This window comes from Chaetodon trifascialis, chromosome 1, assembly GCF_039877785.1.
Source record: "Chaetodon trifascialis isolate fChaTrf1 chromosome 1, fChaTrf1.hap1, whole genome shotgun sequence".
NCBI lineage: Eukaryota > Metazoa > Chordata > Actinopteri > Chaetodontiformes > Chaetodontidae > Chaetodon > Chaetodon trifascialis.
In genome coordinates, this window is record NC_092056.1 from 34,201,491 (window position 1) to 34,224,811 (window position 23,321).

General features: G+C 40.4%; 2 protein-coding genes across 3 annotated transcripts in view; both read right to left on the reverse strand.

The window, feature by feature from the left end:
- Positions 1 to 7,413: 7,413 nt before the first annotated feature.
- Positions 7,414 to 19,308, reverse strand: pop4 (POP4 homolog, ribonuclease P/MRP subunit). 2 transcript variants are annotated; one of them, XM_070965231.1, is made up of 7 exons: positions 19,161 to 19,308; positions 17,029 to 17,084; positions 13,206 to 13,429; positions 12,474 to 12,551; positions 12,297 to 12,358; positions 10,537 to 10,638; positions 7,414 to 9,394 (listed from the first exon to the last, which is right to left on the reverse strand). In XM_070965231.1, the coding sequence occupies exons 1-7, from the start codon at positions 19,165 to 19,167 to the stop codon at positions 9,258 to 9,260; spliced, it is 666 nt and encodes a 221-aa protein (XP_070821332.1). In that variant the 5' UTR covers positions 19,168 to 19,308; the 3' UTR covers positions 7,414 to 9,257. The 2 variants fall into 2 exon arrangements, with proteins under 2 accessions (XP_070821332.1, XP_070821413.1); XM_070965312.1 differs by having other exon boundaries at positions 12,297 to 12,355; positions 19,161 to 19,307.
- Positions 19,309 to 21,661: 2,353 nt separating this feature from the next.
- tpcn2 (two pore segment channel 2) overlaps positions 21,662 to 23,321 on the reverse strand; it is a 55,114-nt gene continuing 53,454 nt past the window's right edge. The window contains exons 24-25 of the mRNA XM_070963825.1: positions 22,027 to 22,118; positions 21,662 to 21,909 (exon numbers count right to left, since the gene is read on the reverse strand). Coding sequence (XP_070819926.1) covers positions 21,792 to 21,909; positions 22,027 to 22,118 — 210 coding nt within the window. The 3' untranslated portion in view covers positions 21,662 to 21,791. The remainder of the gene's footprint in view (positions 21,910 to 22,026; positions 22,119 to 23,321) is intronic.

The following is a 23,321-nucleotide window of genomic DNA, read 5'->3' on the forward strand; positions in this document are numbered from 1 at the left end:
CTCAAACAGCTGGATAATGCCAAAACAGGTACAGATGTAACATAATTCTGTTTACGTGCATATTATACTTTCTGCATCTGTCTAACTGCAGGGTACTGTATATGCCAACCAATTATACTGAAAAATGTATGAAATTGTCCTCCTATGCAGACATCCAGAGTAGTAAAAACAGACATATTTGGACATGTCATTGTGAACCATACCACAGACCCTGTAGACACCTGGGGCCTCATTTATAAAACATTGCGTAGAATCCACACTAAAAGTGTGCGTAAGCCCAAAAGCTGAAAATGGCGTACGCCAAAAAATTTTCGGATTTATAAAACCGTGCATACTCACACCTGCACGTAATTTTCCCTTTATAAATCACACTCCACCAGGAAGATTGCGCAGGTGGATTCACCTCACATTCCGCCCCCAACACACCAACATTTTACCATGTATGGTCAATGCAAAGTACCTCATGAATGTCTTTGCATATAAATATGCCTGCTGATCAATGGCATTTTACGTTCGATCATGGCAGAGAAAGGAACAAGAAATTTTACGGAGACTGATATTGAGGTGCTTGTGGGTGAGGTGGAGGCCAGAAAGGATATTTTGTTTGGTGGTCACAGTAGTGGCGTCACGAATAAAATGTGCGCGCAAGAGCGTGCCACATTGAAGCGCACCTCCTCTGCGCTCTGCAGGTTGGTGAAGGGGGTGAGGAGCCAGTGCTTTAGGGGGTGGCCACTGTCACCTGCAAGGTATAACAGAAGAGTAATTATAAATCAGGCTTTAATGGGTAGAATCTATACAATGGTGTTTACGTACTTACCCAGGAGCCAGCCATCACGCGCAGCGCCTGCCTGCAGTCTGCTCCCTACACTACTGTGCGTCAGGATGAATGAGTCATGTCTTGACCCCGGCCACCGTGCCACTACATTCGTCAAGATCATGTCCAAGGTACAAATAATTTGTACATTGAGTGAATGCACATTTCTTTGGTTCACATAAGCAAATTCATTTTCACTCTGAGCCCTTATAGCAATGTGAGTACAGTCAATTGCGCCAATTACATTTGGGAAACCGGACATTGCTGCAAATTGCCTTTTAATGTTGGCCTGTTCGCCCACAGTGTAAGGAAACCTGATGTATCGACTGGTCATTCTTATAATGCCATCCAAAACGGCTGGCATTATGGCGCTGAAGGATGGCTGCGATATCCCAGACCTAAGGACATAATTTAACTGAATTATATCATACCCAAAAGGGGCTTTAGACAGACAACGTAACATTATATAATATTAATCATATCATCGGATCAATGAGACCCCAGATCTATAACACTGCAGACTTGGGTGTTTATGATTACGCGGGTCTATAAGTCTGATATGTGATGACATTAAATGTATGAGATCAATCTGGCTTCAATTCACCACCTCACCATCTGCACCTCCAGTTCTCCCTGTCTCCAAAATGTTCGTACGCAAGCATCAAAGTTGGCGTACCGGTGCGCACATTCTCACGCTACGTTTATTTTTATCAATCACAACCTTTGCGGTGTATACAGTTCAGGGACTTTTTCACTTCGAGCTCAGGGGAAATATAAGTCTGTCATGATGACCTGTTTAATTGCAGTTCCAGTAAAAATGTCCCATTATTCTGGTGTAAACCTCCACAGACCTTTCTATGTTAGTGACAAACGTAATACCAAACATGCATGCACTGACCACCAGTATAACCAATGCAACACAATCCATCAAGCACAAGGTCAAATACACAAACAGAACAGACAAGTGAATGTTATTTCAAAGTATTAGCAGGCCCGTTATATCTGAAGACAGAATAGTGAGAAGAATGCTAGCAGTGTGCTCACAGTACAGAGTCAAGTCAAACAAGGGGAGGACATTGACAGTTTAACAACCTGAAAGCCCTACTGAATGAGAAGAGGGGTCTTTCGATCAGGGGACTAAAGATGAGCTGAGGAGGGTGCAGAGGGAGCTGAAATGGGAGGTAAGGAGAGGCAAGGACAGCTACAGGAGTAAGCTGTAGGAGTGCCTTCAGGGAAACAATGCCAGAGAAGTTTGGAGGGGTCTGAAAACCATCTCAGGCAGAAGCGGCAAGGGGAGGGGGCCTGAATCTGGAGACCAGGAATGGGTCTCCTGTGTTTCAACAGATTTGATTCTGCCCCTATTCCGCCCCCAACCTACATGAGCTATGCTGCTACTTCATCCATCCCCCTTGCAGCACCCTTGACACCAGCAGCACCCTCTTCACACCACTTAACCCCCTCCGCTCCACATCACAGACCAGACTCACCTCCCCTTACATCACTCTACAGGAGTCACACCCCGAGTCCCTCCCCAAGCCTCTCCATAATAGCTGACCAGGTGAGAAAGGAGCTCAGGCCCAGATGGCATCAGCTCCAGACTGCTCAGGGACTGTGCAAGTCAGCTCTGCGGGGTCCTCCTGCACATCTTCAATATGAGCTTCAATCTGGAGAGAGTGAGACCTGCAGGAAAACTTCCTGTGTGGTTCCAGTCCCAATGACTGCGCATCCCAGAGTGCCCAACCACCAGGCCGGTAGCCTTGGAAAATATTATAAATGAACCACCTCCGTCACCTGGTGAGTAGAGAGCTGGACCCCCTACAGTTTGCAAATCTGTAGGCATCGGCATGGAGGACGCAATCATCTATCTGCTCCATCAATCTCATACTGGAATCACAACGCAAGCAGATGAGGGTCATGTTTTTTGACTTCTCCAGTGTTTTCAACACAATCCAACCAACACTTAGAAGGAAGCTGGAAGGAACCAGCATAGATGGCCACCTGGCTGTGTGGACCATCAACTACCTCACCAACAGACCACAGTATGTGAGGCTTCACGACTGCAAGAACAATGTGGTAGATTGTAGCACGGGGTATCCGCAGGGGAGAGTGCTCTCCCTTTTCCTCTTCACCCTCTACACATTGGACTTCGTACACAACACCAACAGCTGTCACATCCAGAAGTTCTCTGATGATGCAGCCATCGTTGGACGTGTATCACAGGGGAACAAACTGAAATACAGCGAGGTCATCACCAACTTTATCACTGGTGTGGACTGAACCACCTGCACATAAATGCAAGCATGACAAAGGAGATGGTGATTGATTTCTGAAGGAAGGTACCACAGACTACAGCGGTGAGATCGTGGGGATTACAAATACTTGGGTGTTCACCTCAACAACAAACTGGACTGGACTGGACAAATAACAGATGTCCTGCACAGGAGGAGCCAAAGTCAACTGCACCTGCTAAGAAGACTGAGGTCCTTTGAAGTATGTAGGACACTGTGAAAAACATTTTATGACATTGAGGTGGCATCTGCAGTTTTCGGAAGTTCTGAGAGGGACAGGAAAAGACTGGTCCAGAGAGCTGGCTCTGTCCTGGATGGCCCTCTGTCCCCTCTGGACGCCATCAAGGAGGTGGGTGAGAGGAGCATGTTAGCCAGGCTGACATCGATCACGGACAACCCATCCCACCCCCTGCATGAGACAATAGGGGACTACTGTTATCGATGCTAATATATGCCTGCATTATCCATTTCATTTGGTGCAATTTCTAAGTTGTATATTTCTCTCAACTGTGCAATAACACAATTTTTTTTATCCATATTGGCAACAGTACTTTTATAAACTGTATATGTGCATTTACATAGACCTAGTATTTCTCAAGAGCAATTATACCCCTGTGGTTACTCTTTATAATACTTAATACTATATATTAATGTCAGCATGTTATCTCAAAAAATGCACTTACAGTGACAATGTTAACATGCTGATTTATTCACTATGTTCATCATCTTGGTTTAAAATGTTACCATGCTTAACAGTTAGCAACATTTGCTAATTAGCACTAAACACAGACTAAAGCTGAGGCTAATGGGAAATACACTGAAATACACTTAGGGTACTAAGAAATGTGCTGCATAGGTGTTCTCTAGTGTTTCTATTCTGCTTCTGTGAGTTCCTGACATTTTTCAACATTGCTTTTACTGTCTTTTAAGAATAATGTGGTTTGCAGCAAATTTGTGTTTTCTGGAACATTAACGTCAGCTGCCAGAGGTCTTTATTTATATATTGTATTATGTGTCTCACATTGGGTTTCAGTGGTATGACAAAAATAAAAATAAATAAAAAATATTCATTGTTACAATAAGTTTAGTAATTCCTATGGAGAAGATGATTCATTCTCTGCATTTAACCTATCCCAAATATTCGGAGTTGTGTGTAGCCAATGAGTGGCACCCAGGGTATCAAATGCAGGTCCAAGCCAGTGCCTTGGTCAGGGGCACTGACGGGAGAAATACCCTAACTTGATGGTGATGGTGGGGGAAACCTACACAAACACAGGGAAAAAGGAATGCTTCCAATGATAAATGTACTTGACTGCAGGGCACACACAATGTTTTGCCACCAGCCTAATGGTGTTAATATATGTGATTCACTAAGTCAAGTTGTTTATTTATCAATTGCACAACAATTACTGGAAGCAGTTGTTGGCAATGAAATTCTTGTTCTCAGGCTCCCTCCCACAATGACCACAATAAAAGTATGAAAACAATGAGAAATTAGAAAATGAAAATCTGAGACATAAAACATAAATTACTGCACGTGTTGAAATATAGCAGTAATATATAATGTATATCCCCAATATTTAAAAAAAAAGTGAATAATGATTGCAAATCCTTTTCAACCTATATTCAACTAAATACAGTACAAAGACAAGATATTTAATGCTCAAAGTCAAAGTCCCTGAAATAGTTATCATCTGGGTAGCAGCTATTGTTCTAAACCGTGTATGTACCTTCAGCATTGACGGCGCCTTCACAGATATACCAGTTACCCACTCAATGGGCAGTGTTGAGCAAGCTACTTGGAAAGTATAGTCAGCTAAGCTACCAGTTACCACATTAAATGAAGCTTCACTACACTGAAGCTACCCTCAGAGAAATGTAGCAAGCTAAGCTACAGCAACATGGCAAAAGTAGTTTACTCCATCAAAGCTTTTTTTTTTCCATTGAACCAACTACATTCAGTCAGTGCTTCTCAGGGATCAATAAAGCTGTCAGTCAAATAGATGGGCAGGCAAAAAATGTTAAGTTCAATTGCTAATTAAACAATAAGCTGTCTTGTCTGCTTCCACTGCTCCAAAAGCTTCAGGGCATTCAATCGATCGCAACTGGACTTTGTCAGTTTGTCTCGATCCCCCATTAAGGCGGGGTAGGGTGCGACCCTTCAAACCAATGCTGTCCTGTCATCTCTTCCAAAGAGATTCAAAAACTTAGCCTCTGAAAATAAACAACAAAGCCATTCACACATGGCTCAAGGAGCCTCCCAATGACAAGAATGGGACACTAACGAGGCAGACGACTGTCGTTGACACCCAAGGGTCGCACCCTACCCCGCCTTAATGGGGGATCATTTGCCTCACAATCGAGTGATACCATCCTTGGTTTTGGGGGTTGGCCTCACTCAGAGGATAAATACTTGAACCTAATGGACTAGAGCTGTTCTATCTAGTCCGGTGCGCATGAACTGATGAAGCCTGCTCGGATGAGAGGCGAAATGTCTTCCAAGTCAAACTGACAAAGTCCTGTTGCGATCGATTGAATGCCCTGAAGCTTACAATGACCTGGATGAATGAGAATATTCACAGCTCCAAAACCAATATGGAGCAGTGTGCTTGCATGGGTATGCTAATGCTAGACTTGAAATGTGCAGGACATTCTGTGAGTTAGCTCAAAGCTAAATACTCACTACCACTTTAGAAAATCAATCAAGATCCTAGCTTTCTCGGGCTAAATTCCTCTCCGTTCTCACCCTCTGCATTGTTTCCATTAGGTAAACTCAAGTATTCCCCCGAAGCATAGATGTTGCAGCCATTAGCCCAAGGATTAGTAATTGTGCTACAGCTGCCACACACACACACACACACACACACACACACACACACACACACACACACACACACACACACACATCATGTTACATACACTATTCAGTTTCATATTTGACTGTGTCCATGCATACATGGTGTCAAGATGTTCCCTGATATAAGATTTGTGGTGTAATAAACATACAAACAGGACAACGGAGGCTCATCTTGCATCAGATGAAGGACTTGTCTCCGTGCTAATCTTATTAGATCTTAGTGCTGCATTTGACACCATTGACCATGGTATCCTATTGCAGACTGGAACACTTCATTGGCATTAAGGGAACTGCGCTAAGCTGGTTTAAATCCTACTTTTCAGATTGCTCTCCGTTTGTACACATTAATCAGGAAACACTCCATAAATTTTCATTGCTATGCAGATGACACCCAGCTACATTTATCAACAAAGCTAAAAGAAACCAATCAGTTAACTAGACTACAAGCATGTCTTCATGACATAAAGACCTGGATGACCTGCAATTTTCTGATGCTAAACTCGGACAAAACTGAAGTTATAGTAGTAGGCCCTAAACATCTTAGAAACCCACTTTCTGATGACATAGCAGTTATGGATGGCATTGCGCTGGCCTCCAGCACCACTGTAAAGAATCTGGGAGTTATCTTTGATCAGGACATGTCCTTTCACTCCCATGTAAAACAAACTTCAAGGACTGCCTTTTTTCACCTACATAATATTGCAAAAATCAGGCGCATCCTGTCTCAAAACAACGCGGAAAAACTAGTCCATGCATTCATAACTTCCAGGCTGGATTACTGCAATTCTGTACTATCAGGCTGCCCAAATTCATTGCTGAATATTCTCCAGTTGCTCCGGAATGCTGCAGCACGTGTTCTGACAAAAGCAAGGAACAGAGATCATATTTCTCCGATATTAGCCACTCTGCACTGGCTCCCTTAAGTTTAGAATAGAGTTTAAAATTCTCCTCCTTACTTACAAAGCCATAAATGGCCAGGCACCTTCTTATCTTAAAGAACTCATAGTCCCTTATTACCCCACTCGAACACTGCGTTCCCAGAATGCAGGTCTACTTATGGTTCCTAAAGTCTCCAAAAGCAGAACAGGAGTCAGAGCTCCTCTCCTGTGGAACCATCTTCCAGTCTTTGTCCAGGAGGCAGACACTGTCTCTACATTTAAGAGTAGGCTTAAAACTTTCCTTTTTGATTAAGCTTTTAGTTCGGGCTGGCTCAGGCTTGTCCTGGACCAGCCCCTAGCTTTGCTGCTATCGGGTTTGACTGTTGGGGGACCTCCAAAGGTCTGCACGCTTTCATGTCCTACCATAGCATGTTACTAACTTAGCTTCTTCCCAGGAGTCTTTGTGCTTTGTCGTCTCGCAGGTTCCCATGGACAGTGGCTGAATCTGGATTGTGGATTACAGCTACGTCTCCTGCCATGGCCTACCTTCCTGTTAAAAGGAAGTTTTCCCCTGCCTTGAAGCTGAAGCTGCTAAATGAAATTCAGCCATATTCATTTGATTATTTACACCTCTGCTTCTCCTACTGTAACATATGAAAATGACTGCTGTGAAAAAGACCTATAGCTTGGTCAGTGCATTAGTTGGCACTGAACAGAATGACACAACAAAGCTTATGCTAATGAGACATTTTAGCAAAGCAACAGCTGAGCCATTTTAACCCAGACAGTTGTTACTTAACTCACTGAGAGCCAGTGAGTGTGCATCCTTCAGGATACAAATTAAACCAGGATAGTTAATCCTGGCTTTGCAAAGGGTCTTTCTGAAATCCATCCTAAATGTGAATGAGTTACTTACTGAGGGCTGTACAGTATGTGCAGACAGAGCTACCACAGAGCATGCATATATTTTTGGCTTCACGTGATGTGACAGATACACAATTCTAACTATAAAGAAATAGCTGTCTTCAAAGAAAAAACAAACTGCAGACGCCAAGTGCTTGGGTCTGTCAAGGACAAAATCCAGATTTCCACCTATAGCAGTTAGTTAACTTTTCTTACCAAGTGAATCATAAAAGGCATGCTGGGGAGCGGAAATGCGGGAGGAAAAAAAACATCACTCAGGTAAGTAAAAATTCCCAGGTATTCAAGAAAGTACTGACACAGAGTATTGTATTTGTATTGAGTCAGAAACCTCTTACAGCCCACCAAGTTTTGCATTTTCTGTTACAAACAGGAAAAAGAAAGTCCTGAATGTTTCCTAATGACTAAGAAAGAAAGGGAGCAGACAGACATGTATTTGCTTGCTCTGTCCTCTACTGTACTATATACATTAAATATAGTAGGGTAAAGAAGTATTCAACACGTCAACATTGTTTCCTTAAACGTATTTCCAATGCAGCAAGCAACAGTTTAATCTCCATTACAGGACACAATAATAACAGGTACTGAACCTCAGGGAAGGGCATTGTTTGAAACTTAAGAGTTGATGAGATAAAGTTTTGGTATTGCTATGAAAATGATACATTTTGTGATGATTTTCTTTGAGGAATATTAATCTTTTTCCATTAAAAAAACAACAACTGTAGTTTAATCAAATAAATAAAAACTTTAATTCATTCAATTTCATAAGTGATTCTGGTGTGCAAAATCCTCTGCAAAGTCCAGTTTAAACTCACCAAAAAGCACAATGTCAATCCACAAACATCTAATTGAAAACTAAAAATATGACAACAGAGTTGATGCCGACTTTTTCTGGCAAACAGCAGTTATCAGATAGCCTGAGTGGGAAATCTCAGACACTGCAGATTTTTAACCAGGCCCTGTTAAACAATACGCACCTGCAGCTAAATCTTGTCTCGGTATTTCTACATTGGTTGGTGATCCAAGCAATTTGATATTACACTTTAAAAAAGTTGCAAGACTTGAAAGACAATGCCGATTATAGAAAACATATGATCAAGATTACAGCAGCAGAGGCGAAGACATCCTGACTTTTAGCTTAACAAAACACTGGATGCTGCACTTTCCATAATGCAACTCCATAGTGTCTAAGTTAGAATCTACCTGCCTAACAAAAACCCACATCCTTCAATAACTTTAAAAAAAAAAGTGACACCTATGAGTGAGCGTGGCCCATATGCAATCAGGTAAAAAAAAACTACCAAAAGCTAATGTATGATATTTCAAATGGTGATTTTTATGGTATCATATACAATAAATATCCATAATGCATCTGCTTCACACTGCTACAATATTGTTGCTGCAGTACCTTTTGGGTGAATATAGAGGGCAGTGGATGTTCAAGTATGTAATGTCTCTCTCATGAGGCACACCGCATCCTGCAGTGACACTCAATGCCATCACAAGTCAATGGTTCCTCTCAGTTTAAACTTCTTGGCAGAGCGCTCACTGGCTCGCTGCTCAAACTTGCTTCCATAGATGTGTGAGATGAAGCCATTGATCTCCACTGCAAACACACTGTTCCGCTTAGGGATCACTGTCACACAAGTGGAGGGTAGAAAAAGCAGAGGAACAAATGTGGTCAAATGTGTTACTGGTGACAATTTCGACAACGTATGAATCATTAACTCTGCCTTTAAACTAGTTCTTAGAGAGACAATGTCCAAGACGAGAATTTCATTATATTTTTCAGATATCTTTATATATTAATAATCAAACTGGTAAATCAATGCATTAAAAGACCTTTTTCACAGCAAATATTTTGACTGGTCATAGCAGGAACAGCAAAGGTGGACAAATTTTGTTGAGGATGGCTCAATTCCAACAACAGTGTCCCAGCAGGCCATGTCACTGAGACTCTGTTTACACCCGCTATTAACATGTGTCTTGGGTGATCGGATCACAAGTGGACAACACTAAATACAAATGTAAACGACCACCACGACACATTATGATCTGATCATTCAAACCAATTGCAGAGGTGGTCTGGGATGCATGTGACTACATACCTTTTGCAGTGTAAACAAGTTTTTTTCCTTTTGTCCTGCCCTCATTTGTAAGTTGCAAATGACTTGTCCTGTCAATCTCAACAGTTGGAATACCCTGTATATGTCTATCAGTTCTTTAAACATTTTTGTTTTCTTAGCTAGCTGTAAAACAAACATGGTAACACATTATAACTGTGTGGGGGACCTTAGACCTTCTAGCAGAAGTGATGTAGGCAGTAAGGAAATCTGAACACAAGTGGTCAGCTGGACACTGTGGAGACGCATGACAGAAACAGGTGCGAACCTTGACGAGTCAGCATGCACAATATCAGGACCCTGGAACTAGCTCACCTAAATGAAATGCAGTTATTTTGAGTGTTATCAGCTACATCTGAGGACATCTATGAAAAGGGTAAACTATGGTCTATGTTCTAAAGAGCTTGGTCTGTACCAGCTCTATATGGAAAGTGTCCTGAGACAACTTCTGTTGTGATCTGGCGCTATACAAATAAAATTGAATTGAATTGAATCAATATTGTTACAAATGTCAAAAAAATTCAAGATCAATAACCAATACTGTTAGTTTGGAATTACAGAACCATTTCAGTTTCAGAGAATGGTAACCCATTCTGTTAATCTATGACCAGGTAAAGGTGAATTTCAGTAAGTTAGACACACCCATCTGTCTAACCTTTTAGTTTGTCTTCTTTGGTGATGATTTTGAAGACATGTTTGAACTCTTGAACCAGAATACCCGTAGACCCCACATATGATGGGCATTTAGACCGGACCACTGAGAGAGAGAAAACACATATATGTAAGTTAATATGGTCATGTGTACACACACACACACACACACACACACACACACACACACACACACACACACACACACACACACACACACACACTTCTATATGTAGATCTACATCTAAAATGTTATTTTTCAATCGTGAACTTATGTGGGAGGAAAACAATGTCAGTGTCAAAGCTTTTTGAGAATCAGAATTATAAATCTTCTGGAATGCTTAGGTTAAAAGTATGCCCATTTAACTGAACTGTAACTATGCATTGCATTCAGCAGTGTACTCTTTCATCACATGTACAGATAATTTTCCAGCATCCCATTTCAAAGGAATTCAGTAAAATTGCAATATATTTCATATTTCTCATATTTCAGTTAACCAGCAGGGTGTAGCAAGTTTTGCTAGTTTTGCTAGGTAGCTGTCGCCACTTGTTAAAGACCTATTCCTGGCATCAATTAAACCCCTACAAACTCATTTCTGTTAATCAAAATTACAAAGTTCACAACTTTTTCCATGAAAAAAATCTTCATGCATTAAAATGATTTCATTTAATCAAACATAGTCCCCACCTCTTATCTCCACCACCCCTCCACCACTCACCTGCATATTGATGATATTGTGCATACAAAAAAAAAGCAGTTTATATCTCATAATTGACAAGAAGATATTTTCTGTAATTCACTGGACATGATCTAAGGTCATATTAATCAGTCAAAACATTTGGTTGTGATGGATTAAAGTAGTAGTGTATTGATTAAAGTGGATTATTATACAAGACTAGCAAAAACCAAAAAATTACAAAAAAAGGGAACAATAATAATAATAATGAATAATAATCCAATACCACTATGAAACAGTTATCTCTTAAATGATACAAAGGCTGAATGAATGAAAAACTTGGAAAGAAATTATTTTGTAATGGTCATGTATGGTGTTCATTGCTGTAGTCCTGGTGTACTACTGGTCTAAGACAAAAACCCTGTGACTACAACATCACAGGAGCAAATCATGCTAGAGACCTTTATTGAATGTCATCCTCCAGTTTCTTTCAACTGTCTACTATGAATTCTGTTCACACACACCATGACACTGGTGTAAAGGTGTATAATGCATATATGTCACACAATGCGCTTTGAACTGGTACAACACTGTTTATATCTTTAACTATTCTATGTCTTATTTAAAGGTTAATCATGTGCTAAGTTTTAGAACTACAGTAGCTAGCAGATCCAGCGTAACCATGGATGTACAGAAAACTATTACTGGATTACTGAGAAACTGTGGAAAACTTTAAAACACGATGATTCTCAGGTAAGCTCTGAAGCATCTTTTTCTTCTGTTTTCCAAGTGGATTTATGGGCATTGCTTCTTGATGGACATCTGATAATGATTTCCTCAGGAAGGGTAAGTCACTTGGAATCTAAAACAATGTATTTCATTTGTTCAGACCTCTAATCTAAATAATTGCTGAATGCTCTACTCTTTCACAAGACTGTTATGGACTGGGGCAAAAACTGAACTTGAGACATGTAGCTGTGTTGAGGCTAAACCAAGCGTCTTTACAGCAAATCAGTATGTGTATTAAACTTCAAACTCTAGTTAATGATTAAAGTCATTGTGATATTTGCTAGAAAAAAAAATCCACCTGTGATGATGGCACCATGGAAGTCTGCTTTCAGAAGCTTCTGCTGCACAAATTGTGGACTGCTGTAAAGACACAACATGACAAAAGAGACTCCACATTCAGTAAAAGTTATTAGGACTGAAATTGCCTCAAATGAGCAATTAACGATCACAACTGTATGACCCAAGACAGATTCACCTTGATGGCTTCAATCCACTGCACAGGTCAGTAATGTATTGTCTCCAGAGCTCATGCAGAGGCAAGAAAAGTTTGTATCTACAATGATAAAGATAAAGACAGTGATGCAGGGGGAGAGAAAAGACTAGAAAAAAACTGGGTAAATGGAAAATATATTACAATCAATTTTGACAGAATATTCTGCTGCAGTCATGTACAATCCCAGTTGCAAAAAAGTTGGGGCACTGTATAAAATATAAATAATTGTGATTGCTAATCCTCTTAGACATAGATTCAATTGAAACAGTACAAAGAAAATATATTACATCTTTTACCTCATCAATTTCATTGATTTTTGTAAATGCGAGCAACACATTTCAAACAAGTTGGGACAGGAGCAACTAAAGAGGTTGTGGAATGCTCCAAAAACACCTGTTTGGAAAATTCCACAGGTAAACAGGTTCATTAGTAATAGGTGAGAGGATCCTGATTGGATATGAAAGGGGCATCCTGGAAAGGCTCAGTCGATCACAAAAGGAACGAGGTTCACCAGGTTTGTGAAACACACGATTGTACAAAGGAGATTACTACATGGGCTCAGGGACACTTTGTGAAACCATTGTTGGTAAGCACAGATTGCACATTATTGCATTTTGTTTTTATGTACATTTTACAAAGCGTCCCAACTTTCTTGGAATCAGGGTTGTACGTCAAAGGTTTTTCCCCTTATGGGGTTTCAGATTCCTGACCAACCTCTGGTGCTCAGGCTTGATCTGGAAGATCTTCATTGTCCTCTTCTGCTGAGCGCTCAGTCCTTTGGCTTTCTTGCTGTTCCTTTTCAACTTGTCCTCCTTAGGCCTGGTGTAGCCAAGTATCACAGCTTTGTAACTCAACACAGTCTTCACATCATGTCGTGTGTTATGCTGAAGGCTGTTCTTCAAGAACGCCTGGGTGAAGGCCTCCGCTTTTGAATTGATCTGAGATTGTAAATGAGGGAATAACACCAAGAACATTTACAGAGATTATGTGAAATGTTTTTTTCTGTAACACAAGAAGTCCAGTCTGTACAATTTGGTCAGACTTTTGAAATAAACCACTTGTCACAAGTGAGTTTTGAGGTCAAAATAGTGACAATTATAATAATATAAAGAACTGATGCAGGACTTCGTGGTCTGGAGCCAGTGGAACTGCCTCCAGATCAGCGCAGGGAAAACCAAAGACCTGGTGGTGGATTTCGTAGACGAACACTCTGCCCCCTGACACATGTGAACATCCAGGGACACGGACATTGAGATGCTGACATCTTATAAGTACCTGGGTGTTCACCTGAACAATAAACTGGACTGGACTCACAACACAACTGCACTTTACAAGAAAGGCCAGAGCAGACTTTATCTGCTCAGGAGACTGAGGTCGTTTGGAGTGCAGGGGGCACTCCTGAAGAACTTTTATGACACTGTGGTGGCATCAGCCATCTTTTATGGAGTGGTCTGCTGGGGGAGCAGCATCTCAACAGCTGACAGGAAGAGACTTGACAAACTGATCAAGAAGGCCAGCTCTGTCCTGGGATGCCCCCTCGACTCAGTGGAGGTGGTAGGAGAGAAGAGGATGATGGCTAAGCTGTCATCCATGATTGAGAACGACTCCCACCCCCCGCAGGACACTTTAACAGCACTGGAGAGCTCCTTCAGCGACAGACTGCTTCACCCAAAGTGTGTGAAGGAACGCTATCGCAGGTCCTTCCATTCCTGCAGCAGTCAGACTCTACAACCAGCAGTGCTCCCAGTAGACCCCACACTCACAAGACTTTCAATATGACTGCACTATAATACACATTAACTGTGTTCATTCATACTGTGAAAATATTTGCTCAGGTGTATTTCAACTTAAGGTGCAATATATCAATTCCCATGTGCAATATATATCAACCTATTCACTATCAATACTCCAGTCAGGAGTACTATCATTCAATGTGAAATATCAGTACTGATGGTTCATATTCGTATCAGTGTACAGTCATATCAATCAACATATCATTGTGCAATATCAGTATTGTTTGTTCATATTTCATTATTCCTTGTTTATATTGTTTGGTTTGATATTTAATGTACTTTTACTGATGCCCTCTATGTTTGCTATCCACTTTTTGTTGCTGTAATACCTGAGATTTCCCCACTGTGGGACTAATAAAGGTATATCTTACCTTATCTTATCTTACCTTATCTTATCTTATCTTATCTTATCTTATCTTATCTTATCTTATCTTAATAATTCTGAATGAAAAAAATGATAGCAATACATTAGCTGATTCTCCTTCTTGGCAATAATCCCTAAACTTTGAGTAGTAAAGAAAGGATATTTTATAGTTAACTGTACTGTACAATCGAACATCAACATTGAAATTAGCAAACTGCATCAAGTTTTGTAGCCACCGTAGAATATCCTACATGCTTGGAAGGGGACAGTCAGCAGAGGCGTATTCAGTTGGATGCATTCTGCAACCTCACCGCTAGATGCCACTAACTCCTACACACTGAACCTTTAACCTGAATTTGAAATCCTAACAAGCTATAGGGGCTGTATATTAGCTTCAACTAGACATTTCATTACTTCTCCCTATGTAACAATAGCAATCCTTATTGGCTCAGTTAAATCAACAAATAGATAAAAAAAAAACAATAACAAACTACTAATAGTTCAGTTATCCGTGCTACTTACTGGCCAATATTGGATATGCTCTAAAAAATAGACACAAATTTCACACAAAGATCATCAGGGCTCCGACTAACACTTTATTAGATTTAATTAGATTCATTAATCTATTAACTGTTTTGTCTATACAATATCAGACAATAGTGAAAAAATGCCTGTTATGGTTGTTATGAATGTGCTGTATCCAACCAACACTCCAAAACCCAAAGCCAATGTATATAATCATTAACACTTCAAAGCATTATTGTTTGAAAAATCAATTAATTGATTAACAGTAATAACAATAGTTAAAGATTAATTTGCTGTTGACTAATCAATTCACTGATTAATTGTTTTAGTTCCAGATCTTATGGGACTTTCTTTTCTGCAGGAAAATCTTTTGCACAACAAGACTGGAAAACCTATGAGCGATTACATGGATTTAACAGTTCATAGTTACAGAACACATACACTGCCTGAACAAAAAAAAAAAAAACCTGACCTGAATTTAACCAAGCAAATAGGTAAGAGCCTCCCATTGGATAATTACTGCATGAGCAATTATCTTTCAGCTGGCAACAAGTTATTTAACCCAAACTGATGCAATGTGTAGCTTCTCATTTAAGCAAACATGTCCAAAGACACATCCGGGTCGTGGAAAAGATGTTAGTCTGTTTGAGGTGAGGTCAGCTGACTACCTGAATATACTGAATGACCGGGTTATTCCATCAATGGATTTTTTCTTCCCTGATGGCTAGGGGTGGGCAAAAATATCGATATGGCAATATATCGCAATACTCTGTCTTCTGATTCAATATCGATATTCAAATTTTGAATATTCAAATTTTGAATATCGATATTTTCTTTCAATTAATAAATCATATTTCAGACGGGTTGGAAGTCCAGTACGACTTCCGCGGGGTGTCGCTGTACCACTACCTCACTGCCAGGCACTCTTCTTCTCTTTTTTCCCCTGGCGGTTGAAGTGAGGAAGTGGAGCCAGAAAAAAACAAGCAAGCATGGCTGGTAACGTTAAACTAGAGACGCCCTCGAACTTTAGGGCAGATGTTTGGAGGTACTTTGGATTCCAAAGGAAAGGAGAAACACACAATGAGCTGGACAAAGAGTACGCTCTTTGCAAACACTGTTTCGCTCCCATTAGATATTCGGGTAACACAACAAACTTGCGAACTCATTTAGCACGACACCACCCCGACATATTAGTTCAGCTCATGTTGTTCATGCAAATATGGCATGGATAGTTTGAATTACATTGTTTTGACTCAGTTTGTCCCATGAATTATCACTATCATCTGATGTACATACAACTCGGATTTTAAGATGCATAATGCCTTTTACATTTTTCAGTGAACTATGTAGAATATCGCAATATATAGCAAATTTTGGATATCGCAATATCATATCGTATCGTGACTCAAGTATTGTGATGCGTATCATATTGTGAGGTCTTTGGCAATACCCACCCCTAATGATGGCACAAGCATAATCCAAGATGACAATGCCAGGATTCATCGGGCTCACTTTGTGAAAGAGTGGTTCAGGGAGCATTCAGGAAGCAGATTGGCCACCACAGAGTCCAGACCTTAACCCCATTAAGAATCTTTGGGATGGACTGGAGATGGCTTTGCGCAGTGGTCCAACTCTCCCATTATCAATACAAGATCTTGGTGAAAAATTAATGCAACGCTGGACGGAAATAAATCTTGTGACATTGCAGAAGCTTATCGAAACAATGCCACAGCGAATGCGTGCTGTGATCAAAGGTAGAGGCAGTCCAACAAAATATTAGTGTGTGACCCTTTTTTTGGTGGCGACCTTTTTTTTTGGCCAGATAGTGTATGTCCACTGTGAAGCATCTGCTTACCTTAACACCAAGAACCTCCACCAGATCATGAGGAATTGCGGCTTGAACAAGTGCTTCTGTTGAAAGAACAAACAAAACAAGTATTACACAAAACCTGATGGACTCACTGAGGCCACGTCAATGATTCGTTTTGGCCTCCAACACATTCTCAGCAACACGCAAAGCCTTCCTGCCAGAAAGCCAAAAACATGTGGTTAATGCGGTGAAATAATCAGGGGACTTTCTTTCTCTTCACCTCATCACCTTGCTCTTAGCATCCAATAATGCTGTGGGTTTACAGCTGAAAGTCCACTGTGCCAAGGCGAGTGACGAAGTGGCTGTATTTGACAAGTTTTTCTATCATAAAAAATTCCCATCGTGTGTTCAAATGGCTTCGATGCAGCTCTACATCTTCATCCGTGTTCACTGTCACGATGACCAGAGCTAGAAAAGATTTGTTGCTGGGAATAACACAGTTATAGAATCAATTCTGTAGTTAGCACCATCCTGCAAGTTACCAGAATTGGCTCCTCAGACATGTCATGTATGAACCGTCACTGTCAATGTACACTTCAGGTTCAAAGCCGAGATGGTCAGCCATGGTGCTGACTGCTTACTGTGCTCCTGTTATGTCTTATATCCTCCAGAGGCCCAGCCTATTCATTTATGTCCTCTGTAGTGGACATTTGGTTTTGGTCTATTGAGCTACCCTACTAAGTCCTGGTGTGCTCAGTAGAGGACATCCTGGCCTTTCCAATGATAGCTCATATGTTTGGGCGGGATGAGGAGAACTTTGTTTTCATGCTGAGACAAAGTGAAGACGCAAATGCCAGCAAAAGAGAAAAGATAAGTCAAATATTAAATTATTGTTTTTTAACTATGGTAATCATATATTTTCTTGTTTATGAACATGTCAGGAGTCATAAAATTGGAGTCAGAGTTCAGTTAAACTTTCTGTTAGGAAAAATAATAGCAATAATGTCAATTTTGTTCAGTAGTTCAACAAAAGATACAGACTACATGTTCAGTTTCATTTAAAAAATGGACTGACATTCTTGTTTTCTTGCCAGCCTATTATGATTTAGTTGTGTTATGGTAAAATCGTTCTGTTAGTGCACTACAGTGGACATGCTGTAAAATCTAAAATAAAAATATTTTTTTTATAAAATTCTAAATTGTGAGTTGTTGTTTTAGCTCCAAAGAGGCAGGAAATCACAAAAAAATTTAATTGAAAGATGCTTTTTTCCCTTGGTTCTCAGGAGGATATCACATGAAAAACACAACGACAACAACAACAACAACAACAACAACGAACTGACAAAGTAAAACACAAGAGGCGAATAGACCTTCAAGGCAGGCCTGACCATGCCTGATCGGTACTGCTGATAGGCTGAAGTCTGTCCCCCGTCTAATGATGTTCCACTCCTGTTCCAATTGTGTTTTCTATTGTGCAACCTACCGAGTGGTTGGGGTTGGGAATAATGTTGGGTGCAGGTTGAGGTTGGGGCAGACAAACTGATGGCTGGACACTATGTAATCAGATTTGTGTCAAAATAATCAAGCAAAAATCTAAACAGTGAGAAAGAAACAGAGGATATGACAAAAGTAAAAGACCTATAGTTTACTCAATTGCACAAATAATTTGTTTGCAAGTTACAAGTTTTACTTTTGAGATGACTTTTTTTTTTTTGCTTCAGTGAGTTTTATTCTCTCAAATTTTTATTTTTGTTTGATACTGAAAAAGTTTTGTTTGATTATTTTGACACAAATCTGATTCCAGGGAACACGTTTCAACACAACACCGGGAACCAGATTCATTCTTCGCACTTACGTCGGCGAGGTCCTGACTACTGGACTATTGTAGCTCTGAGGGGCAATGTCCACTACAATGTGCGCAGACACATCGGGTGTGTGCTGCGGATCAGACAGCCAGACCTTTGTCCATCAGCCGTGCGGGACATTCTAACAGTTTTAGAAACGGTTACCAAACTAGGAGACAGAGGGACATGTCGTTTGATTTTAATCAAGGCTCGCTTTATTTTAAAGGTTTGTCGTGAGGCTAACTAATGTCGGAGGTCTGTCATGAAACTAGCATCAAAAACTCATGAAGTTGTCCTTTAAATCGTAACTTCACCTCCCAAAATTAAACTCACCGTCCATGTTCACGTCTTGCGGACTTCCAGAAGATAATGAGACTACATTACAAACATCTCTCACTCCAGGAAGACTGACAACAGCTCAACATGTGTTTCGAATAACACGCAGACTCACTTCCTGTCCCTTCTTCTTCTGGAGCGCTTCAGTGTTTTTCGGAATGTTGCCCCCTACAGTCGACACCACACATCACACCCATGTCCAATTCATCACTCTTTTTTTAAGTACAAAAAGAAAAAAACAATTACATTTATTTTTTTTCATTGTGTAGTCAAGTTGTACTGCAGCTGCCATGCACATCCCCACAAAATTTGCAGATATTACCTCTCATACAGACATCATACAGAATCACTGTTGCACAAAAAGAAAGTTAAACTCAAACAAAAAACAAACTGTTTGGGACATAAAAACCACAAGGCTCACAAAATATAAACATTTTACTTGAGACCAAGTTAAATTTCAGTATTTTCTTGACTTTGGCTTTTGACGAGCTAACATGAAAAAACTTGTTTGTTTCCTCATTCAACTTCTCAACAAGTGGCTCCTGCAGTAACTCTCCACCCTGCAGGAGGCCTGACCTACATTATGAACACCACTGCCCAAGTACACGATCATTTCCCTGCTTCCTGGCAGATCTTTTTCCTTGCAGTGTGGGGAACACACTCAACAAACACTGTCAGAAACTCCCTCACAGTCAACATGCATAGAGCAAAAGTCCCAAAACAAATGTAGGATAACTAGCCAGCTTTGACACATTTACCACATTCTTGCTTAAGCGGTTTGTCCACTGATACATGTTACAAAATGAGCTACACACTTCTGTCATATGTAACTGATAAAACAGAACAACAGATGGGTGTGATCCTCAATCATCATCATACATCATCCCTGTTGATGATAGGCCACAGAGCCAAGCAGCCATTCACTGTAAAATATTTTTTTAATCCATAGTTAGTTTAAGAAGGCAGGATGCTACAATCGCATCTGCTGCCTGCCAATGTTTGTGTTCTGTATTTTCAATTCTATTAACCTGTATTTTGGACCTGTACAATATGCTACATGTTGATGCTGTTCACCCACTCTAATCATAATTATTATCATGTTGTTTAATAGAAAAATGGTAGCTTCAAGTGGGGGGAATGGTAGTAATATGATACACTTAACATAACAGATTTAGCTAACTAAAATCAATAACTGCTTACCGGCCAAGAGCAGATAATCACAACCACAACCTGATGTTACTCCTACCATAGCCGTTTTTTAATTGATATTGTATGTTTGCCACTGCTGGTGAAGGGGTGTATAATTCTGGGTACTCATACCAGTCAGATAGTTTTCCTTGCTGTGGTGGCAAAATGAAAAAGTTCAACTTTTATCAATTCAAGTGTCCTCATATTATTGCAAAACAAAACAAAACAAAACAAACAAAAAAAAAACTGCTTATGTGTATGCCTCCTCTATTACTGCATATGTGGTGACGGTCCTGCCCAGATGTCCCTTCTCATTTGTAGGGACCAGATCAGGACAAATTCTGAAATATGAAAATTGTTAGAAACTAATGCTGAGTATATTCAGAATTGCTTTTTGCTAATGGCTTGTCTCCCAAAGACTCCCCATGTCCCCAAGAATCCTGCACAGATCAAGGGGCTTGTTTTTCTCCCTTCAATGTCAGCATAGCTTTGTACTCTCAGACCACCACAGTCTCCAGTGTAACTACAGCAGCAGCTGTGCTCCAAGGAAGGTGACAGCGACAAGGGAAGAGAGGACTGCTGCTGTCCTTATATATGTGTAGTTATTTGCTACTGTCACTATCGAACGCTCTTCTTCTATGGCATTATTATTATCTGACTCCCTGCTGTTCTCATGTAGTGAGGAGGAGAAAAGACAGTAACCCATCAAGGATGATCTGTCATGTGCAAAAAGGACAACTGGAATGACCTAATCCAATGAAAGATTAAACCTGCTAATTCTTTGTAAACAAGCAAAATCAAATACACCAGTTCTCATACATTTTTATTAACATACCAGAGTGTGATGAGGCAGTATACTTGGATTTTTGTGATGGAATAATTGCAATGCAAAACCCAAAGTGGTAAAGAATGAAACCTCTTGAATTTAGCTTAGCAGTTTAACCAGTAAATGAGAAAGACTGCTCTGGAGGCTCGTCCCAACATCTTTTTTTTTTTTTTTTCCCCCTCTGTCCCTCTCTCTCTCTCTCTCTTTCTCTCTCTCTCTCTCTCTCTCTCTGTCTATAGGGAGTGTACATTTGGAGATTTGCGTTCTCCATGTGCAGTTTCCAAATTTGATTTTGGAGAAGCTTTTTGTTGTCACAGTTTGATTCATTTCCTGTAAACAATAGATACTGTATAGTATTTCAGTATGGAATAGCACTCAACACGCAACTGAATCTTTAGCTCCACCCACTCATGTTCAATTCAACCAATGACATGACGTCTGCCTCCAGAGAGCCTCTAACCATGAGAGCCTCTAACCATGTGCCTCCTACTGGTTTCAGTAGACGTAATCGGACATTACAATGATATAAATTAAAATAAACCAGTAGCAGAATGCTGTTATTTTGACCTCTCAGTGCTTCTATCACACAGTCATTTAGTCACAGTCTGGACTTGTTACTGCAGGTAAGTGCTGGTGCTCTGTGTATGTGTGCCTGACCATTGTAGGTGTAAGTGAGGGTGTTGGTGTAACTGACAAAGTAATTCCTCTTCTGTGGGCTCCTGGATCTGTGCTCTGCAGAGAAGGAGAGTCATGTCACAGAGAAAAGAGGAATGATTTCAAGTAGTTATAGCTTGAGAGCTATAACTAGTGGTGTTATATGACAGAACAGAACTGCAAGTGTAAACCTACTTGAACATGAGCTGAACAGAGGTTTCATATCTGATCCTCTCAACATCTGTTACAGAGCAGCTGTGACTGCGGTCCCACTTATAGATGAAGTTCTGTTAGAAAACAAGGAACACAGAGCATTTGTGTTTTTAGCATGTTTAACATAAAAAAGATAAGGCTGCGATTATTTTAGATTTTTCTTCAGCAAGCCACAAAACCTAACAATGCCTCTCAAATTCCCCACCCTGTCTGTGGCACTGAAGATGCCAGTAATGTCTTAAAACAGCTGAGCACAGTAATTATTTTAGCAAACATTGGGGACTATTTTCAGTGGCTGATCAATATACATTTGGAGTATTCCCGGACGCAGGACAGTGTATGTGGGAGCCAAAATAAACTACAGTGTGTGTGTGTGTGTTCCTGCCAATGAAGGAACATGTCACCCGGTACAACAGTGCGGCTCACTGATATGTTTTTAGCAGTTTTTGGATAACACTAGAGCTCGATGGCACAGAGGAATAAGAGATGTCAGCTTTGATAAACACACAGTACTAGTTGGTAGGATACATTCACTGTCGGTTTGGGATTTGATGATATGAAAAGCATCACCGGATGTATCATCTAACTTGTTACCTGTGCATCAGTTTCATGTTTTTGATTATTCGGAGCTGCCTTTGGTGTTTTAAACTGCCAATATGAGCCTTTTTTTTCACACAGCCTGTGTCAGAGGACACACACACACACACACACACACACACACACACACACACACACACACACACACACACACACACACACACACAAAAACAACTCTGGGGAACCAATGGATTCTTGTTAGCTCTTGGCATGAAAATGATGAAACTCAGATCAAAGATGCACACATGGCAGCTTCACACCAAAAACTCATGTTAGTCAAGATACGAAAGTTAGGAAGAAAGAAAAGCTAATATATCCATTAATGTCAAAGATGGGATTTCAAAACAAAGACATTTTTTAGTGTCAGTGTGGTTTATCAATGTGTTAATAGTTTTTAATTTTGTGAAGACCACCATGATATTAAGCAGTGTGTCTCGATTTTCTCCCAACAGATTGCACCATATCACTTGGACTTACCATAGCAGAGGCCGTGTTTAAAATTTCTTTATTTTGAGGGACCAGTGTATAAGATTTGGGAGGAGCTATCTGCAGAATTTAGTAGTTAAGTGGAATATAATATCCACAACTAAGTCCTACACAGCTGCACAGTGGCGCAGCAGGTAGTGCGTGTGCCTCACAGCAAGAAGGTTGCCGGTTTGATCCCCGGGTCAGGCGGGGCC

Bases quoted from the DNA above. Each gene is read 5' to 3' on its own strand.
- pop4 (XM_070965231.1), bottom strand. The intron at 12,359-12,473 runs GTGAATCTGTCT...GTGTCTTTACAG, and splicing joins AGTGGATTGAAGCCATCAAG to CAGTCCACAATTTGTGCAGC. The intron at 9,395-10,536 runs GTTAGACAGATG...CTTGTGTGACAG, and splicing joins CAAAGAAGACAAACTAAAAG to TGATCCCTAAGCGGAACAGT.